Source organism: Metarhizium robertsii (genome assembly GCF_000187425.2).
Source record: "Metarhizium robertsii ARSEF 23 chromosome Unknown MAA_Scf_1, whole genome shotgun sequence".
Classification (NCBI taxonomy): domain Eukaryota; kingdom Fungi; phylum Ascomycota; class Sordariomycetes; order Hypocreales; family Clavicipitaceae; genus Metarhizium; species Metarhizium robertsii.
This window is the reverse complement of record NW_011942149.1, coordinates 6,154,908-6,173,609: the sequence shown is the minus strand read 5'-3', so window position 1 is coordinate 6,173,609 and position 18,702 is coordinate 6,154,908. Positions and strand designations below refer to the sequence as shown.

Below are 18,702 nucleotides of genomic sequence, written 5' to 3'. Positions count from 1 at the left end.
TACAATGAGATACCGGCGTTTAATGGTCTATCGGTTATTTGTTTTATCTCAGTGGCGGCTAAGTATGAGATGAATGATGATTTGCACGCAATACTTGGGTGTTGATATGAAGTTTCAGCCGCACATAGCATCTGCCTCGTGCTGGAATCAGTTGCGTTGCCGTGTTGAGTTGCCAAGGGCGGTCGGTCCGACGTATTCTTGTTCAAGTCGGACAGACTTGTTGGATTCAACCGCCTAAACAAGATCCATCCTGTGGGGTGTGCTTTCTCCTTGTGCTTCATCCCTTGGTGTCGTCAAGCTGCTCGTCAACCCGGTCTGAAGATGAGTCCTTCCATCTCACCACCTGGGACCCGATGAAAAGGGGGATGCCAAACGGGCGAAGGACACTGTCGATTATCCGCATGGTGTGTTTGGGGATGAAGGCGCGCATGGGGAGTTCCGCATCGCATATTCAGAGCAGCTGTATAGACAGGACCATGTCCCTTGGATACCGTTTGCGAGGTTGACAAGGCTGCCTTGGATGAGGCGGGCTTCCTGCATCGCAAAATCGCCAACATGTTTCTGCCGCCCCCCCTTTTTCCGCCGGTCCAAGAACGATATACTACTAGACTAACATGGCAAAAAACAAACCCACCAGTTTGGCAGAATACGGATTGTCCAAGAAATCGGGACTTGGCGCCCCGGCATCCCTCTTCTAGGGCAGCGCCGAGCTCGACCAGGAAAAGCTCTCCAACCTCGACGTCTGTGGCATGCTCAACCAGCACCCCCAGCATCCACTGCCTGTACAACCGCTTCGCCGTCACGCACGGCGTGTACTTCGTCATGGGCCCAGACGTGATAGAGGACGGTAGCAAGACGCCCTTTGTCCTGCGCCGTGAGCAAGTCCCCAGCCGCTGCGCCCTGGTCGGCGAGGCGCACCGCCTCCGGGGCCCCGAGCCGGACGTCTTTTCCATCTGGCAAGACTGTCCGGCCCGGTCTGACCCCGCTCTGCTTCGGGGTACACCATTGCCCGCCCCGACAGTATACCGGACATGGTACTAGTCGGTAAGGACTGTCGTCCAGGCAGCCCCTCGTAGCTGCTTGCATCATGGGAAGAGGAGGGACGTGCCTGCATCTTGGTGCTCCATGACCTGTCTGTATTGTCCGAAATCATGAGAAGAACGAGCCTCCAAACCGCCAGCTGAAACGTAGTCGACATTTACCCACTACTCCACGCCACGCCTTTGAGTTTACAAAGATGAACCTCGTACAGATCCATAATATCCTCCCCCCAAATCGGCAAGTACACAGATGGAACAGGTGGGATTCGAACCTAGGAACGGTTCCGCAAACAAATCATTGGTCGTCACTGGTGCGTGGGTGAGATATTCCATAAAGAACAATATTGGTTGACCCTTTGGTTCCTGCATCCCTGGCAATCTACGGGATACGGGAGCGTTGCAGTCACAGTGCTATTGTGCGTGAAGCTTAAGTTATTTGACTTAATTGATTGGTCGAGTGGCGTAAAGCCTGGCTCTCGCCTCTTTATCTATACAAAAGTGCCCAGGTTCACACATTCTTGCCGCTACATTTAAAACAAGAATAAAGAATGGAAAGTTTCCCAGAAGCCTATACCATCACTTTGTCCCGTGATTTTGCCGAAACGCCGCTAAAATCGCCCAAATGCCCAGAGGGGAACAAAGAAAATCATAAGAATATTATTCTAGCCGCCGATGCTGACTGGCTGTTCTGTAATGAATGTCTTTATATGTCCATGGTCAAAAGTTCTAACCTTGACACAACGGAGTCAATGCTGGCACTTATTCTTTGGACACGGGCCATGGCGAAAGCAGCAGTGGCCTCCTCCTCCGTAGCATTGACAAGTTCGTAACGGGCAAACATCTTCTCAGACTCGATACCACCAAAGAGGTCAATACCAGTCAGGTTTTCTGTGTCAATGTCCTTGGGCGTTGTGGTAGTGGTAGCAGGTTCAGAGTGGAACAGGGCAAATTCAGGGTCAGACTCGAATTCCTCATCAACAGGAGCCTCGGGTGTCTCAATAGCTTTGGTCTTGAGAGGGCGTTCAATGACGGGCACTTCGACCTTCTCGTCATCAGAACTAAACGACTCCTCCACAAAGTTGGAGGTCTTGCCCGAGAGGACAGAAGCGTCAATGGCATTGGGCACTTCAGGAGTGTCCACAACAAAGACTTGGGGCTGGAAGTTGTATGTGTTACCGAGGCTGAGGAGAGAAAAGTCCATGGTCTGCTCAGGGATCATGGCCATTCCGATTTGCTGCTGAGAGGAGAATTGGCTGTTGTAGGCGTTGACGTCCTTGGGGACCTGGTTCTGCTCCTGCTGCGGGTTCTGTTCAATTTTGACAGGAGAGCCTTGTGGGAGTCCGGTAGGGTTGGCGCTGAGGTTGTCAAGAAAAGTAGAGAATGACGGGGAGGAAAGAAGCATGCGGGTCAGATCTGACAGCCGCTTGTTCTCATCCATCAGGGCACGGTTCTGTGATCTCAGGTCACCATTCTCGTTGACCTTGTTTGCAATTTCGGCTTCAAGCTGGGAGATGTATTCTGAAGCTGGTGTTAGCAAATGGCCAAAGTAGAAGATTAAAGAGATTATGGGGGAAGCCTTACCCTTTCTGCGGGAACGGAAAGCACGAGCGGACACCTTATTTCGAAGTTGTCGTCGCTCCTTGCTGCTAAGCTTTTTGCCTTCCTCACTGGCCAGAAGGCGCTCATCCTCATCCATTTCCTCCTCATCCTTCTTGGACTTGGGCAGGTTGTTGAGAACGGATTGAGACTCGGGCTCATTGGAGGCAGGCTTGGCCCGCATCGAATTTAGGAGCTGGGTAATCTTCTGCTCGACGATGGGGTCAGTGGGTTGAGGAGCCTTGCCGCGAGACTTTGGAGAGGTCTGGCGCTGAGTCTGCTGGATGAGCTGCTGCTGCTGCTGCTGCTGTCGTTGCTGAGCCTGGGCCTTTGCGAGAGCGGCTTGCGAGTGGGCACCGGGCCAGAGACGGCCAACGCTGCTTGTCTGTGAGAGAGCGGACGTGTCGTGTTGGATGCTGCTGGGGTTCACAGTGGGAAAGAACTGCGAGTCAGCAGGGGACTCAAACTCCATCTCCATGGTGCCCTGCGAAGGTGAAGCGTTGAAATCAAAGACATCATTCTCGGGGCTGAAACTAGAGAGATAGTCGAGGCTGCCGAAGTCCTGATAACCAGTATTGTTGGTCTGGTTTACGGCCATGGTGTTTGTCAGAGCGCCAGGCACGAATCCCGTCTGCTGGCGGTACATGTCATAATTGTGACTAGGGCCACTCAGTGTCTGGGTCGTTGAGGGCAGGCTGGGAGTGCTGACGGCGGCTGTGACTGGGCTGGCGAAAGTGGGCTTTGACGCTGTCGAGGGCGACAACGACGGCGAATTGTAACTGCCATCACAGGCAGAAAAGTCGAGCAGGGCATCGACGTCGATGGTTTGGCTAGAAGTCGACATTTTGGAAACCTCGAGTGATGACTACTGAGGGGCGCGACGGCCAAGCTGCGATGCGTCTCGAGAATTGCAAGCAGGAGACCGGCGGGGTCGGAGGTGCGTGTCGCAATTGATGCAGTGGCGGTTATGATCGAAGTGTCTTGGGACCACGATGATGTGTCGGTGTTGGCAGCAAAAAGCGGTGGTGTAGCAGACAAAAAAAAAAGGGCGTGGAAAGAGAACAAGAAGTGAATCGGAACGAATTCTCAGGCAGAAAGGGGGTCGAGGATAGCTATGAATGGAATGGATGCCTTGTTGATGGTGTGTTTCCAACTTGGCAAGCATCCTGGCTGGTCTGGTTTGGGTCCGGCGCTCCTGGCAAAAAGTCCTGCCCGAGCGGGCTGGAGTGGGCGAGCAGGGATGGTGGGGAGGATGGGGGCAGTGACGCGTCAGCTCCTTTCACAGAGGGAAGGCGATGCCCTGACGGAGAGAGCCTCGATTGGCTCGTTTCGGGCGCCGTGATGGCCAGCGCCCCATGCAAGGTATCTCGCCACGCACATTTGGCTGCGGCGGATACTTGTGTGGCCGTTGGGGCTGAAGCGACGTCCTCGCCCTCGTGCCGTCTCGTGGTTGTCCTCGCCGTTGAACCGTCTCCTCTCGCCCACACGTCGATCGATAAATCCCTTTTTGGAACTCGTTCCCCGATGTACCACGCATATAAGCGTCGCGGACTGCCTGGCGATGACGACGCCCTCGACCCGTTTCTCGACTAGCCCCGTCATCAATATGCTCCCATCATGCTGGTCCGCCTACAGCGCCAACAGCATCGACAACCAATCCGACAGGTCATTGCTCTGGTTAGGTTCAGTTTGGATGCCAAAGAGCCAGTAGCCATTGCAGGAGAACGCCCGGCCTGGGTCAAAGCAGCGGGCCAGCTAGCGATTTCAACAGTAGGGCTGACGAATCTCCTCGAAATGAACACGACGGCTGTTGCTCAGGTCAACCTTGATTACGATGTTATTGTTTCTGATGTTTCCACATCCTTGTGCCACGGTTGTTCCATCATGGCTCTGCCCTTCCTCCATGCAATAATAACACATATGTACAGTGCTCGCTCAGCCTAGAATTCAAACTGTTTGAGTCCTACGCAGCACGAGAACTCAGTCGGGTGCCAAGGCTCAGCACGGCGTTTGCCTCAGTCCGTTGCCGGGAATGCCGTATCACAGATAGCAGAGCCAACCCGATGGCGACTGGCGATAACAATGGAGGGAAGCCAGGCTGCAGGACTGGACATGGCACAAAACTAATTTTCGATGTGGTGCGAAATGCTCCGTGCTCCGTCCAGGCTAGGGGATTGCAGACCGTGGTTCGGGTTTCCGAATAGCCCGAAGGCGCCTCTGTGAGGACACCCTGTCGGGCCACCGCCCGCCGCTGATGGCATGAACGATCCTGTGTGCTGGACTGGCCAGACAGCCCAACGCCTTTCAGAGAGGTGCTGCCACTCCATGCTGCTTGTCATCCAAGACGGCGCCCCAGTGCCTGACGGATTGTGGCTGTACGGAGTTACGGAAGAGCCGTATCCCACATCCCAGCAGTTATTACGGATAGGCGGGTCTCTCTCGCATTGGCCCCACAACGCATTGTACTCAACGATAATTGGCTGCTTATAAGCTCCGCCAGTGATCAGTCAAGTGATTTTGCACGTGCTCAAATGCAGTCCGCCCAAAAACTAGAATCTCAGCTGGAACATTGCTGTGGCAGTGGTGTTAAAAATAACTACTCCGTACCTGCCCATCCTACGAAATACTCCGTGCTGAGCATTTTCATTGAACCCATCATAATTCACAGAATGGAGTACGGAGTACGTCCATGCTGAATTCTTCTCCCTGTGGGTACATGGTGAAATTGGCTCAACAGGGCTGCTTAATTATTAGGCTTCCCACGAATAAAATCATGGTGGTTTTCTGAAAAACCCTGAGAACCGTCATTTCCTCCTTTTCCGAATCCTTGAGGCCTGTGGGTTTCGAGTCGAGCGCGTATTTTGGCCTGAAACGTTTGCTGAAAATTCTCTCCCAGCAGCAATTCACCTCACCCTGTCGATGTGACCGCCGCCTTCATCGCCTCCCTGGACGACCCCACAGGCTAACAGCCAAGACGGCTAGCGATTCATGTCATTCCTTTGTCTTGATGCCTTGTCGCAGTCCTGTGCCGACGGCCATAAATTAAATATGTATTCTGGTGTCTGCCAGTCCACATCTGATGTTATTCCAGATTGACTGTCATCAGTACTACTTACTAATAAGAACCTCCGTCAATGTCTGGAATTCTCACTCGGTACTAAAGTTTTCTGCCCAGGGCCGCCCAAGGCCGCCATCAAAACCCGACGAGGCCACGACAGTGTACGCAGCAGTGACATGGTGACTGGGTCGCAATGGCATTTATGCCGTCCCATGCAATCACGACTGTCCTTTTTCATTGGAAAGGGAGATGGGCTCCTTGAATAATAGGTTGCCGCGGGCGCAGTAACTGGACCATATTCCTCACGAATATATTGCACAGTCAGATCCCAGCCATGAATTCGGGTTCCCTCCATATCCATATCCATGGAGCCATCACAAGTATGCTTAGCATATGAAGCCGGGATGGCTAGAGGAAGCATTATCTGGCTGAAATCGAAATCGCCTGATTTCGCATGGCTGGCGAATGTTGTGGCCATCCAATTATAGGCTCAACACCCGTAGGCATTCTATCTGTAGATGTCGCATCCACGTGATTGTTTCATGGTAATCCAAGTTGGGTCTCCTGGTGTATGCCGCACCAGGTGGTATGCGCCAATCAGATGTGATTATGTAATCAACCAGGCACTGAATCGGTACCCAAACTCAAGACCGCCAGTTAATATGGTTGATACTTTCCTTTTCCAACTTCAACTGGCATATTTGCCAGTCGACGTCTAAGCTTGTCGTCGCCAACGTCAACGTCCTGCAACTGTTATTCTGCAGCGACCACGGCGTGTGATGCTGGCATTCCGTCGTCCCCGCCCCCAGCAAGTGATCTGATGCAGCCTGCTGCCTGAACACTACCCTCAAAAAAAGAGTTGCGAAAAGGGAACGCGTCTAGCCTGGCCGCTACTGTGGAAACGTTTCTCCTACCTTATGCGCGCTATCTAACACTCTTCTTAATTCTCTGAAGAAATTTGTGCAATAGCAAACGCTACCCAAGGTCTGCCAGAAACGCTGTCCCACTACATGTAGCTCGCCGCGCTGTGTCCAAGGTCATCGTCTTACCTCGACTACTGACTGGCCCTAGTATTGCGCTTCAAAGCTTTCACAAGCCGCATCATGGTAAGCTCGGGGATAGACCTTTGAAATCATGGGGAGGGAAAAACGAAAAGTCAAACCTCCTATTCGAGCGAGCGGGCCCAAGGAAAGACGCAGACGAAACCAGAAATTTCTGTCTGACCATCCAGCACCCGCCCCTGCTCCCCGAGGCCTTGTGGCAAAGCCAACACTACCAAAATCCAGGCATCACACATACTTCGAGTTTGTTGAGAATACAGACAAGAAGGAGAAGATCCTCCAAGTCAAGGTAGAAATGAGCCAATGCCAGCTTTCAAAATCGTACCTTTGCATGAGGCTCACCAATGATAGGAGACCGAAGACAAAATCCCGCCTCCAGGCTTCGAGTTTGTCCCCATCGGTAACCCAGGACTGACAAAGGCATGCAAAGATCTTTCCCGCGAGAAAGATGCCATGATATTTGTAGTTTCGGTACGCATTCTACAAGAGAAAGAAGAAGAAAAATGCACTTGTAGGCAAGAGACTAACAGTGGTCAGCCCGTCACTACCAACAACAGTCTATCCCAACAGGTCAATCGACTAGGCCACCACGTCAGACAGACCATCGTTGAAGAAGCCAAGGCCACTCTAGCGGACTTGCCGGAATCGGGAGCAGCTACACCAGATGGAAACCCGGAACCAATTCCTGAGATCCAGGCGGAATACCATGCCCAGGCAGATGCAGCGCTTCGTGACCTGTTCCCTCGCATCCCCAACACTGACCGAGAGATAATCATCCAACATGCTTTCACACGGGTTAGTATCTCCAACAATCGCCTTTTTCTGTGCTCTTTGACGAACCGTAATACTTCCCAGCGTGCGACTACAAAAGGAGAGCTACCCGTTGGATTATGTGGTGAAATTCCCCTTGCCCGACGCGTCCAACTGGCAGTACTGGCCCACATTCGTCACAATCACACAAGGTATGAAGAATTACTGAAAGAAGCCGGATGGCAAGCTGCTCGAAAAACCGTCGAAACCCTTTGTCTCGATATCCTTGTCAAGTGGCGAGGAGACGAAGAGACCGGCCGTGACCAACTAGATGAGATATTGCGCGAAGTGGTCGTCATTTCGGACTCCGAAGATGACAGCTCAGACGAAGAAATGGTGGATGACTCCTCCATCGATAGTGATGGTGATGTCTCACCCAGTTCCGTGTTGATATCTACAAAGTCAACCACGGCAACGGTTCTTCCGCAAATGGCAGCCGTAGAACAGCCTGGATCACCGGGACCAACCACGCTGGCAGAAGGACGCACTGCGCGGGCTAAAGAAAAGGCCCCTGCGAGATCCATGGATCATGTACAAAAGACTAACCGCAAGAATCAACGTGGCTTTAAGAGGTACCAGGCTGCTTGGCAACAAGCTATTTTGCGGAACCGCGGAGCAGATGATGATCGCAGTGGATTCATAGCTGGTGGTGTGGGCGAATATAACCCGCGTCATCCACAAATGCCTGCCAGACAGCTTGAGGCTCATCAATCCACAACCTACAACGGCAGCCAAGTCGAGCGAGCTGCTCCTTCTATAGGGTTCACAGTAAACTCTGGCCTTCCCCCTATGGAATCTCAACCGTATACTCGCCCAGTTGCTACTCCTCCGCTGTATGCCAATCAATCTTCCGAGATTCAAGCTTCTCGTGACGCTTTGAGCTCTTCGGTGTATGAATTCTCAGGGGAAAGCCCCTCGACATTGAGGATGATGTCCCCTATCGCAAATCGTCTTGGAGATATGGCCGTCCCTTCTATTGAACCGGCCTCGTCAGAGACTGTGATGCAGCCAGCGTTTGTAAGGGCCGTGCCGCCGAGGCAACAGGATCACCTAGACCCTTTGCCTTCTCGGCCACCCCTGTTCCACACAATCCGCAGTATGTCACCTATGGATAGCGAAATTCGTAACTCCCCAGACCGGGGGGGCCGTCGGATAATTAGCGACTACCCAGCCGAAGGGAGCTTCCAAGCTAACAGTTTTGCTCTCGATGCTCCCACTTATGTTCCTCAAGAGCGTGTTGACTATTCGTTCATCTCTGGCGCCCCCAGTTATGCTAGGCCCGCGCTTCAAGGCTGGAGCAGGCCGTATGAACATCCCATTTGGGCTGATCCCCCAAGAGGTGACAGAATCATTGTAAATGCATCACGGCCTGGGACACGCACTAATCCAATCCTTATGGAGGATCGGGGTGGCTTCTTTGAGAGGATTGCCTTGCCACTGGAGCCGAGGGTATTCACACATCAGAAAGAAGACTCCCTTACACTCCACTCAGAACCGTACAGAGCGACGGGATCTTATCTTGTATCTTCTGAGAGAGATGCAAGAATACTGCGAAACAATCGAGGGCATGATGGCATTGAAGTGATGCCCATAAATCGGCCAGGTGCTTTGCATAACTCGCATCACTCGGAACGCTTTTATGGACATCAGCCGCAATTCTACCAGTCATGTGTACCAGAGGAATCAGATATTCGAGATGTAGAATCCCGAGACAGGGCTAGACATTGTGTGGCTAGCAGATATTGGCCTGCCCAAGAGGTGTAAGTACCACCGCATCACCCATACCTTGCAAAGATTGGTAGCAGCGGGTTCTCACACTAAATCAGGAGACGATATCCTCAGATGGATGCCCCTTTGCAGAATCACCAGCCGTCATATCGTTCACACCAGGGTAAACGTCCCGCGGCGGATGACCACTACCAGAATGCTTCACGGGGACGTCGGCGAGTACGGCCATCTGACGACGTCATTGTCCTGGAATAAAGATGTTTTTTTAATAGAGGATCCCACGCATGATTGACTGCATTTATTTCCATTCAATTAGAAACGACTCCAAAGCATAGCGACGGTGTTGGCATAGAACAATTTCATAACGATAAGGAAATGAGTGACGACATCACAGGCTGTTTTCTTACGGGCCTGGAATAAACGATTGTGCGATGGAAATACCCGGCATGAGAATAGGGGAGGCGTTGAGATACCAGGAAGGGGTTGCAGGGAGAACGAGGAGGGAAAATGGACAGAACTATTTTTCATTCTATGAGAGGGTCTTTTATGGCTTGGTTTTGGCGATGGCGAGTAATTCATGTTTACTGCTTCGTTTTAGTTTGGTTAATACGTTGATGAATTTGATAAAGGTTGTAAATCGATTCATTACATATCATATCTTTACAGGCTTCAATCTGCCGTTCCGCATTGGAAAGAATGCAATCTTGGCATAAGAAATAGTCCAAAGTCATATATGCATATATATAATATATATATTGCTCTACTTTTATCGATGAAACGCCTAGGAAAACATTGCCAACCAGCCACATACACCATATCGCGAACGCGGGTATCCCATTTGCGATCTTGCCAGCATTCTATAAGAATGGCATCCTCGCAAATTTCAATCAAGCTCAGTCCAACCCTTTTAATTCCGTCCTCTCCTGCCCTTTCCAATCCCTTGCGCCGGAGCGCCGTGTCTTTTGTCAATGCCTAACCCTCTTCTCCCGGCCGAAATGCCCCCCTTGCCACTTCGTCCACCTTGTCCACCACGTCCGCCCTTCATACCGCCTCTGCCGCGGAACTTGTTACCTCTTTCGGCGCGGCCGGGACTCATCTTGCTCTTGATCATGGCGACGTCGTCCCCGTCCATCTCATCCATGTCTTCGTCGTCTTTAGAGCGGCGATTTGAGAACTTGAGCTTGCCGCCTCTGCCGCGCTTCGCTGCGTCTTTGCCCTTGAGGGCGGCGACATAGGCACCTACTCCCGAGGTTTCGGGCTTGTCAATGTCCATGCCATCTTCGGCTGCAGGTTCGTCGTCGCTGTCTGCGCCAAGGATGAGCTTGCCGTCAAGGTCGAATTTGGCTTTGGACTTGGTAGGGTTGCGGTTCTTGAGGGGTTTGGTGGAAGAGATGTTAGCCAGGGCTTTCTTGTCGAGAAGATCGAGCGGCTCATCGTCATCTTCGATGATGTATGTCTTGCCGCCCTTTTGAGACTTCTTCTTCTGTCGGGGGGCCGTCGTTTCATCATCTGATGCGGCAGAATCGTCGGAGTCGCTACTGTACAGTGCCTGATCGTACTCGTTCTCATACTGACGCTTGCCAGACTGCTCTTCGTCAGACTCGTCACTGGCATCATCGCCTTGACCGGTACGAGTGGCTTCCTTCTTCTTCTTGGTGCGTTCCTTGGTCTTGCGGATATTGACGATGAGCTTGCGATCGGCCTCCGGGCAATTCTTGTGAATGAGGTCGTGGCCGAAACGGCGTACCATGCGTTCAAGAATGTGCTTGACTTTGGCTTTGAAGTGACCTTTGTGTTCGCGACTCCAGATGATGAGGTTGGGGACGAGGGTAGCTAGACGGGGAATCATCAGCTCCAAGGGGAGACTGATGACGCAAATTTTGACGAAGCCGAGACAGCTCTTCACGATTTCGCGGTTATTGGAGGTGAGAAAGAGGTCCATGGTTTGGACAAGATCTGAAAGCGTCTGCTCCGTCAGGGAGGAGCGGAACTCATAAAGGAGACGGCTGATGGCAGTAATGGATGCTGAAATCATGTGAGGCGTGCTGCCAGCCAGACCGGCGCTAACCATAGTGAAGTATTCTTCAATATTGGCAGTTCCAGCTGGTGTGTCGTCGGGCATGTGACGAACTTTACTGTTGTCAATTTTAGCTCCGTTGGCGGCAATCATATGCTGGCCCATTTGAACAAGTAGATCGTAGGCAGTCTCTCGAGCACGCTCGTTGTTTTCCTTGCAACAGATAACGACTTCACTCAGTACAGAGGGGATGAAATGTAGAGAATCATCAGAGATGAACGGGAGGAGAGCGGAAATGGCTGCGAGTCGATCTCGCCGAGCGGGAGCAGATACCTTTTCAGAGCTAGACAGGACTAACTGCTGCAAGTCGGTATTTCTCTCTTGAAGAGCAGCTTTGCCGAGCTCAGAAGTGGCCAAGCGGGGAATAAGTTTATATGCCTTCTTCTGAAGCTGTGGTTCGTCCTCTCTGTAAATGATTACAGCGGCAATCTCAAACAGTGCGGCGAAGCTGTCGCGTGGAAGGTAGGTCGACATCGTAATTACGAGATCCATCAGAGTCTGAGCGGTGGATGGCATATGGTCCTTGGCCTTTGAGCCCTTTCCCTTCTCCCCGGGCTTCTGTGTGTTCTCGAGCTCTGCAGCTAGCATCTTGCTCACACGGTCAAAAGTCTCAACAACCTCTTGGGGAGGTGTGATGCTGAGAAATGCATTGACGGTTTGGAGGATAGGGCCTCTGCTTTGAGGTAGTGTCTGCGTGTACACGTTGAATAGGACAGCAAGCATGTTGCCGGCAAATTGTCCGAGATATGTGAGATTCTTCCGGGCGGTGTCGCGGGAGACTCTGCTTTGGAGCATGAAGTCCTCTTCTTCGTCTCCTATGCTTGCAATAGCCTGATTTGACTCGACCAAGGTCTTCAGAGCTCGGCAGATATCCAATCGTAGCTCGACTTGCTTATACAAGAGGTTGGCAAGCATTTCGGCAAAACCTTGGTCAAAGGCTTCCATGAGATCCATGGGAAGATCGCAGTATCCAGGTAGCGTCGCCCAAATTTGCTGCACCAACGTCTCGTAGATTTTGATTTCCATAGTCTTGTCTGCTGAGCCGTGATCTAAAACTTTCTGGAACATAAGCTCGCTAAGGGGGACCATTTCGGTCTTGAAGTGGTCCAACTCGGTGTTGCTAACGTAGTCTCGCAAAATGGGGAACATCCATGCGCGTCCAGCCTGTCCCTTGACTGGTTTGATAATGTTGAGGGGAAGAGCAGTAAGGACTGCTTCAGGTCCCATGGCCTGCACGGCTTGTCCGATAATTTCATCGGCTTCCTTCTTATTTCGAAATGAAGAGTTTTCGCGAATTTCGCCAATCGTCTTGGTGATGTTCATCATCCTTGGGTAAGACTGCCATCGAAGGGAGGTGAACATGGCGCCGAGTACATTGAAGGTCTGCAGCCAAGCAGCCTGGTACTGCACGGTTAGTAGAGACTCGGCAGTCTTTGTGATCTTGTCCAAAATCTTCTCTTCGTATATCGATGGTCCTAGGATGACTTGCTGAGGAATACAGTTAGCCATGAAGGACACCAAACACTCTGAAGCTGAGATTCGAATGTTTTCAGAATGTGATTCCAGGAATTGTGCAATCATGGCGAACAACTCGGGCAACTTTTGAAAAGTCTCATCTGGCTCGACCTGAGCAGAAACATCGAATCCTCGTGACAGAATAGCCAACCAAGGCGGAACAAGTTGGGTGTCGTTGGCGGCGGGACGCAGTTCTGAGATAATCTCCATAAGCCGCGGCAACTTGGATGAAGAAACCTCGGCACTCATGCTCTCAAATATTAACTCGAAAATTTCGAAGCCAGCCATGGTCATGTATTCGTTACCAGTCTTGGCGATGCCTAGTAATAGCTCACACAAAGATTCAATCTTTGTGCTGGGCCAGCCGCCACTCGCCGTCGCCACAGTCTTCACTAGGTGAAGCGCATGGATCAGGGCCGGATCGTGAGTGGTATCGGATGATTTCTTGCCCTTTCGCGCATCGGCAGCCTTGCCGGCCAGGTCCTCCAAATTCTTCAGCGCAGTTTGCGCGCACATATCGGCAGCCGGGTGATCCAATGACGGGCTAGGGGGAGGGTTCTTGAGCACCTTCTTGAGGGCGTCTTGTGCTCGCTTTCGAATCTTTGGCCGATGGTCCAGAGAAAGGTTGAGCAAGCCGGCAACTGCGCGGCGCGGTCCAATCTGGGACACAGAAAGCTCCCACGACGGCGCATCCTGGGCGAGGAGCAGGGATTCCAAGCAGCCGGTAGATGTCCTGATCAGGATAGCTTCGGCATCTTGCATCAACAGCACGGGTGCGAGTAGCGTAAGGATCTGAGTGAACCTGGATCGGAGTAGAGGCTGCGGGGTGTACGGCGTCACAGTGTCCAAGAGGTAGACGACGGGCGTGGCAAGTTCGGTGTTTACACTTCCATTGCTTATTGCCTGTTGTAGTAAGGCTAGGAGGGCTGCGAAATAGCCGGTCGGGGTCGGGGCGGCATTTTGTTCTTTAATGGTTGACTCGACTGCTTGGAGGACGACCACATTCTGGAGGCATAGATTGCAATGTCAGCCAATTGTTCTGGGATTATGGAGCTACGATTTTTTTTGTTTCAATGGAACCTTACCCTCTTCTGACCTTCCAGACCAGGGGACTTGATCTTATCCAACTTTTCAGCCAAAGTCGGTGTCGACATCTTGTCGCAGACACACAGGCAAAAAAGATGTATATGGTGGTGGTGGGCTGCAAAAAATGAGGCGGTGTCCCTCGTGTCCCTGGTCTTTCTCTGCTTGTGCAGACTCTGGTATCACAAAAAAAAAATCCTTATCGATAACTGGCGGGCTGGCTGGCTGGCAACTGGATGACAGAGCTGCAGGGTGGGGCCGACGGTACAAAAAGTCAAGGTGCCAGTGGTCCGGTATCATTGATGCTTCATACCCTACATCTCTAGCCATCACATCCACATCCCACCAACAGCGCCAAGGAATGACTCCATGTCATCTACACGATTGATCACTAGGGCTTGACAGTGTAAAGAGCTGCATTAAGACCTTCAATCTATATTTTTATAGCGTACTATTTAAACGATTGTTTGTTGCTTTAGAGATGTCCTAAGTCGTTTGCTACTATGTACTTAAGTACTTTACTACGAGGTAGGACCTATGCCCTGCCCGTCTCACCTCCCCTTTTGACTGGCAACAAGATGTCTTTTGAAGCACGACATGAGCGTCTACATTGATAATACGCGCCATCAAAAATTCCGTCCCGAGGAATGGCTAATGGGGCTTGTATACAAAACCGTATCCCGCAGATATCCGTACGTTGCAAGTACAAATCGCAACGTTTCCCAATTCTCATCAACATGTCGATCTAAAACGTCTGCGCCTTCATCTCGTGCTCCTGTCTTGGACACATTGCAAACTCACCCGGAAGTCATGATTCAGATTTGCGGGTTTAAAGCTGTGGCCATGGTTCGATAATTGATTATACCGACACCACGATTTTGGACAGTATATATGTGTCTGTGGTGCCGGTGATGAAGTAGAGCTTTCCATCCGTGGACCAAGCGAGATTATCCAATATAGTCAGACTCGCGGGGTGCAATCGATGTTGCTCACGTTGGCTATCCGTGACGAATTGATTCGCCATAGGCGGCCCTGGACTCTTCACATTCCATTTTAAATACATCGGCATGACTCTAGTGTCATGTCTACTCATGACCAAGTTGAGCCATTGGATTGTCGCGGCATGGACGTATAGTGGGTCCGGCGAGGCTGATGACGATTGGCATCCCAAAGGTGCTCAGTTCAACCCTTAGAGCTCTCGATACCCCTCCAGCTCGACATCTGCGCTTCCGACTTCAAACGTCCACCAAGACATCGCACCCGCTCCTCCGTCCGCAACGCCATGGCCTTCCTCATCCTCGTCATCGGGGACCTACACATCCCAGACCGCGCCCTCGACATCCCAGCCAAGGTACACCCTGCTCCTCCTCCACGTCGCCATTCCCATCCTCGCGCTCGTCTCGCTCTGAAGCTCGACCCAAAGCATTAGGGAAAGCCACGTTGCTAACCCGTACAGTTTAAAAAACTCCTCGCTCCCGGCAAAATCGGCCAGACCCTCTGCCTCGGCAACCTTACCGACAAGCACACGTACGAATACCTCCGCTCCATAACGCCGGACCTCAAAATCGTCAAGGGCCGCAACGATGTGGAAGCCACCTCCCTCCCGCTCACACAGGTCGTCACCCACGGAAGCATCAGGATCGGCTTCCTCGAAGGGTTCACCCTCGTCTCCAGCGAGCCCGACCTGCTTCTGGCAGAAGCAAACCGGCTAGATGTCGACGTGCTGTGCTGGGGGGGCACCCACAAGTTCGACGCATTCGAGTACATGGACAAATTTTTCGTCAACCCGGGAAGCGCAACGGGGGCATTCTTGAATTCGTGGGGCGGCGTAGGGGAGGATCCTATGCCCAGCTTTTGCCTGATGGATGTACGTTGAGGCTGTGGCGCCGTGTGTCTGCACGCCTGGGAATGCTTACATTGACAAAATAATACAGGTCCAAGGTATTTCGCTGACGCTGTACGTCTACCAACTCCGCAAAGATGACAAGGGCAACGAAAATGTTGCTGTGGAGAAAGTTACATATACGAAACCAGTCGAACCGGCCGCCAATTCATCATGATGAACCGACTCACTCCGGAATAATCGCCATCCCCTCTAAATTCCATGACTTCACCCATATTCCAGCATACTATACTTGGAGCGGACAAAAGGCTTGACAGATACCCGCACAATCATAGCAGACATAATGAATGAATCTAGGTATCCAAGAATTCTCCAAACGGAGATGCTCTATTCCAACTGAAGGGCCGCAAAAGGCCAAGGAAATGAAAGCCACAATATGTAAATACAAGAAAGAACCCACAACCTTCATCGCTTGGTATCTCGAGCATTCAAACAAAATTCATACAATCAGTCTTTCGCCAAAATGATGCATCCAATTCCACGCCATGAATCAACTCCCCGTAAACAAAGCTGGAATGCCAGTGCTCATGAGTCGTAAACGTCGCTTTGATTTTTAAAATAAAAAAAGGGTCAGACGCCCTAATATGGAAGTCATCATTATACCATCATGCTTCGCCGCCGAGACACACTTCGCTCCTTGACAGAGCTGTCCTCCTCACTATCAACGGCTGCTGATCGCCGCCGCGTATTTGCCCCCCGACGTCGTGTGGCCCTTGTCGTCTCCGCAGGTGCATTGTTATCGATCTGTGGTGATGAGCTGGTAAACTCATAGACATCAACGTCGCCGCTCTCGTTTTCATCGGCTTCAAGGTTGAGATCTGCGGCAAACTCGCCCGCCCTTGAGGCCGGCCGACGACGTTCTGTAATGACCGCTGCAGATGCGTCTTGGGCCGAGCTCTTCTTTGCGAGAGGACTAGCTGAAATGCTTCCCGGCTCTGGGGCCTCAAACTCGTCGCTTGCGGGAGGAATGCGCCTCAAAGAATCCCCAACGTCAGACTCACGCTTAATCTTGGGACCCTCAGACGTTGATAGATCACATTGACTGGCCCTCCGAGCATATTTGCCCTCTCCCGCCACTGCATCAAAGAGCTCCTTGGTTGGCCGCCTCATCTTATCTCTGAGGTTTGGTTCTGCGTAGCTGATAGTTGTCCTATTCCTTCTGCTCGCCCGCGAAGTCTCGCCATTCAAAAATATATCAGCAGGTGGCGGAGTATCACCTCTTGGGTCATCCCCTCCAGGCGCTGGTTCCGGTGAATTTGGCGACGTCACGGCTGGTTCTGAGACCGTTGTGGCCAGGTCAGCTATCACAGTCTTCGTGACCGGCGGGGGAATTTCTAGTTTGGCGGCAGCATTCATCTTGGCCTTGGATTTCGTTCGTTCCTTGGTCGGCTTCGACTTTGCCAGCTCTGCTTTTGCCGTGCCAACCTCGTCTATCGCAATTGGTTTGGGATTCTTTCGGGGTGAGCTAACATCGTCATTGGTACTCTTTGAAGCCAGGGGTTTGCGACTATTGCCAGTAGTCACATGTTTCTCTCGAGCTTCTTTCCTCATATACGCAAGTTCCTTTAATGTCTTGCCTCCAGCCTTTTCTCGAATAGAAACCTTGTCTGCCATACCCCGCGGTGCTATATTCTCATTCGTCAATTGTCGGGGTGCGGTGTTTTCTGTCTCATCCTGTGCGAATTTCCTTTTTGATCCGGTCTTGACTGGAGCGGCGATATGCTCTGGTGCCGGTGTGCTAGGTTGTAGTATAGGATTTTGTCGTCGGTGACTAGGTTCCGTTCTCTTCTTTTCCGGCGATGGTAACGGCGCATCCGCTATTTTACTGGATCGGGGAGATGGAAGTGAAATCGGGGGCTCTATTAGTCTCCTCGGACTGGATACGTCCTTTGTTGCTAATGTAGCTCGTGGAGGAGAGTCGACTTTTGTTGGCTCCTGTTCAATCAGTGGTTGTTTGGCGGGAGGCTCTACTTCGGCAGAGTCGGCTTCAGATCTCAGAGCCCGGATTTGTTCAGGGCTGTGATGCACCTTATTAGCATTCATACCCAAGCGCTGGTTCGGAACCATAACCTACTTCAGAGATTGCCGTGAAGATGACCTGTTTTCAGATATGTGGCCCAGCTCTTCGATATCCCTAGCAACATCGCGCAATCTCCGTTGAGAAGGGCTAGGTCTACCTGCAATGTAGCTCATGCGTTGTTTGATAGATTTCCGAATTCGAGGAGAATGTCTTTTCATAGGGGGTTCCAAGCCCAACCCGGACAAGAGCGTCCCCCATTCCGTTAGTTGCGATTCCAGCTTGGCCTTGATTGCCAGCGCATGATCTGCGATCCGTCTCGCCTCGTTGTCTTCGACCTGTTTCTCGAGTTCCAGGATGCGACTTCGAAGCTCCAAGTTCTCAGAAAGCATGAGGGCGCATTCACTTTCCAACTCTCTGATCCGCAAAGCGCGTACATTGTTTGATTTTGCGAGATCCCTATTCTGTCGTAACATCTTCTTGCGAACTGTTGCAACATTTCGTCAATATCCAAGCCAATAATGAGACAGAGTATGGAGTGGCAAATGGCATTGTACGCACGCGTTTCGAGGCTGTCCGAAGACATTGGTACTTCGTTGAGCCTCGCCATAGCTCATAGTGTGCCCTGTACGTGTGAAAAGAGTATGGCTTATATCTTCGAACGGATCTGAGATTGTCGGTACCAGGGAGCAATGCAAGTTGGAGGTACTGTAGAGCGAGTTGTTGTGTTAGTCGGTCTACCGTGGCCGGCCAGCTCCCAGAATTTCTGGTGTTGTCTGTCATTCATATTTACATTTTGGGCCGGTCTGGCAAC

General features: G+C 51.6%; 5 protein-coding genes across 5 annotated transcripts; 2 read left to right on the top strand and 3 right to left on the bottom strand.

Moving 5' to 3' along the window:
• Positions 1–1,743: 1,743 nt before the first annotated feature.
• Positions 1,744–3,480, bottom strand: MAA_01736 (bZIP transcription factor, bZIP-1; the record flags this gene model as incomplete). Its single annotated transcript, XM_007819734.2, has 2 exons — positions 1,744–2,558; positions 2,622–3,480. 2 exons carry the CDS (start codon positions 3,478–3,480, stop codon positions 1,744–1,746), a joined length of 1,674 nt encoding a protein of 557 aa, XP_007817925.2.
• A 3,348-nt stretch (positions 3,481–6,828) lies between these two features.
• MAA_01737 (uncharacterized protein) lies at positions 6,829–9,548 on the top strand (the record flags this gene model as incomplete). The annotated part of the gene is made up of 4 exons (XM_007819735.2): positions 6,829–7,044; positions 7,107–7,226; positions 7,293–9,325; positions 9,392–9,548. The coding sequence occupies 4 exons, from the start codon at positions 6,829–6,831 to the stop codon at positions 9,546–9,548; spliced, it is 2,526 nt and encodes an 841-aa protein (XP_007817926.2).
• A 652-nt stretch (positions 9,549–10,200) lies between these two features.
• On the bottom strand, positions 10,201–14,039 carry MAA_01738 (ribosomal RNA-processing protein 12; the record flags this gene model as incomplete). The annotated part of the gene is made up of 2 exons (XM_007819736.1): positions 10,201–13,890; positions 13,971–14,039. 2 exons carry the CDS (start codon positions 14,037–14,039, stop codon positions 10,201–10,203), a joined length of 3,759 nt encoding a protein of 1,252 aa, XP_007817927.1.
• A 1,211-nt stretch (positions 14,040–15,250) lies between these two features.
• On the top strand, positions 15,251–16,028 carry MAA_01739 (MJ0936 family phosphodiesterase; the record flags this gene model as incomplete). The annotated part of the gene is made up of 3 exons (XM_007819737.1): positions 15,251–15,319; positions 15,425–15,835; positions 15,903–16,028. The coding sequence occupies 3 exons, from the start codon at positions 15,251–15,253 to the stop codon at positions 16,026–16,028; spliced, it is 606 nt and encodes a 201-aa protein (XP_007817928.1).
• A 440-nt stretch (positions 16,029–16,468) lies between these two features.
• On the bottom strand, positions 16,469–18,498 carry MAA_01740 (shugoshin; the record flags this gene model as incomplete). Its single annotated transcript, XM_007819738.2, has 3 exons — positions 16,469–17,888; positions 17,946–18,375; positions 18,450–18,498. 3 exons carry the CDS (start codon positions 18,496–18,498, stop codon positions 16,469–16,471), a joined length of 1,899 nt encoding a protein of 632 aa, XP_007817929.2.
• Between the last annotated feature and the right edge of the window lie 204 nt (positions 18,499–18,702).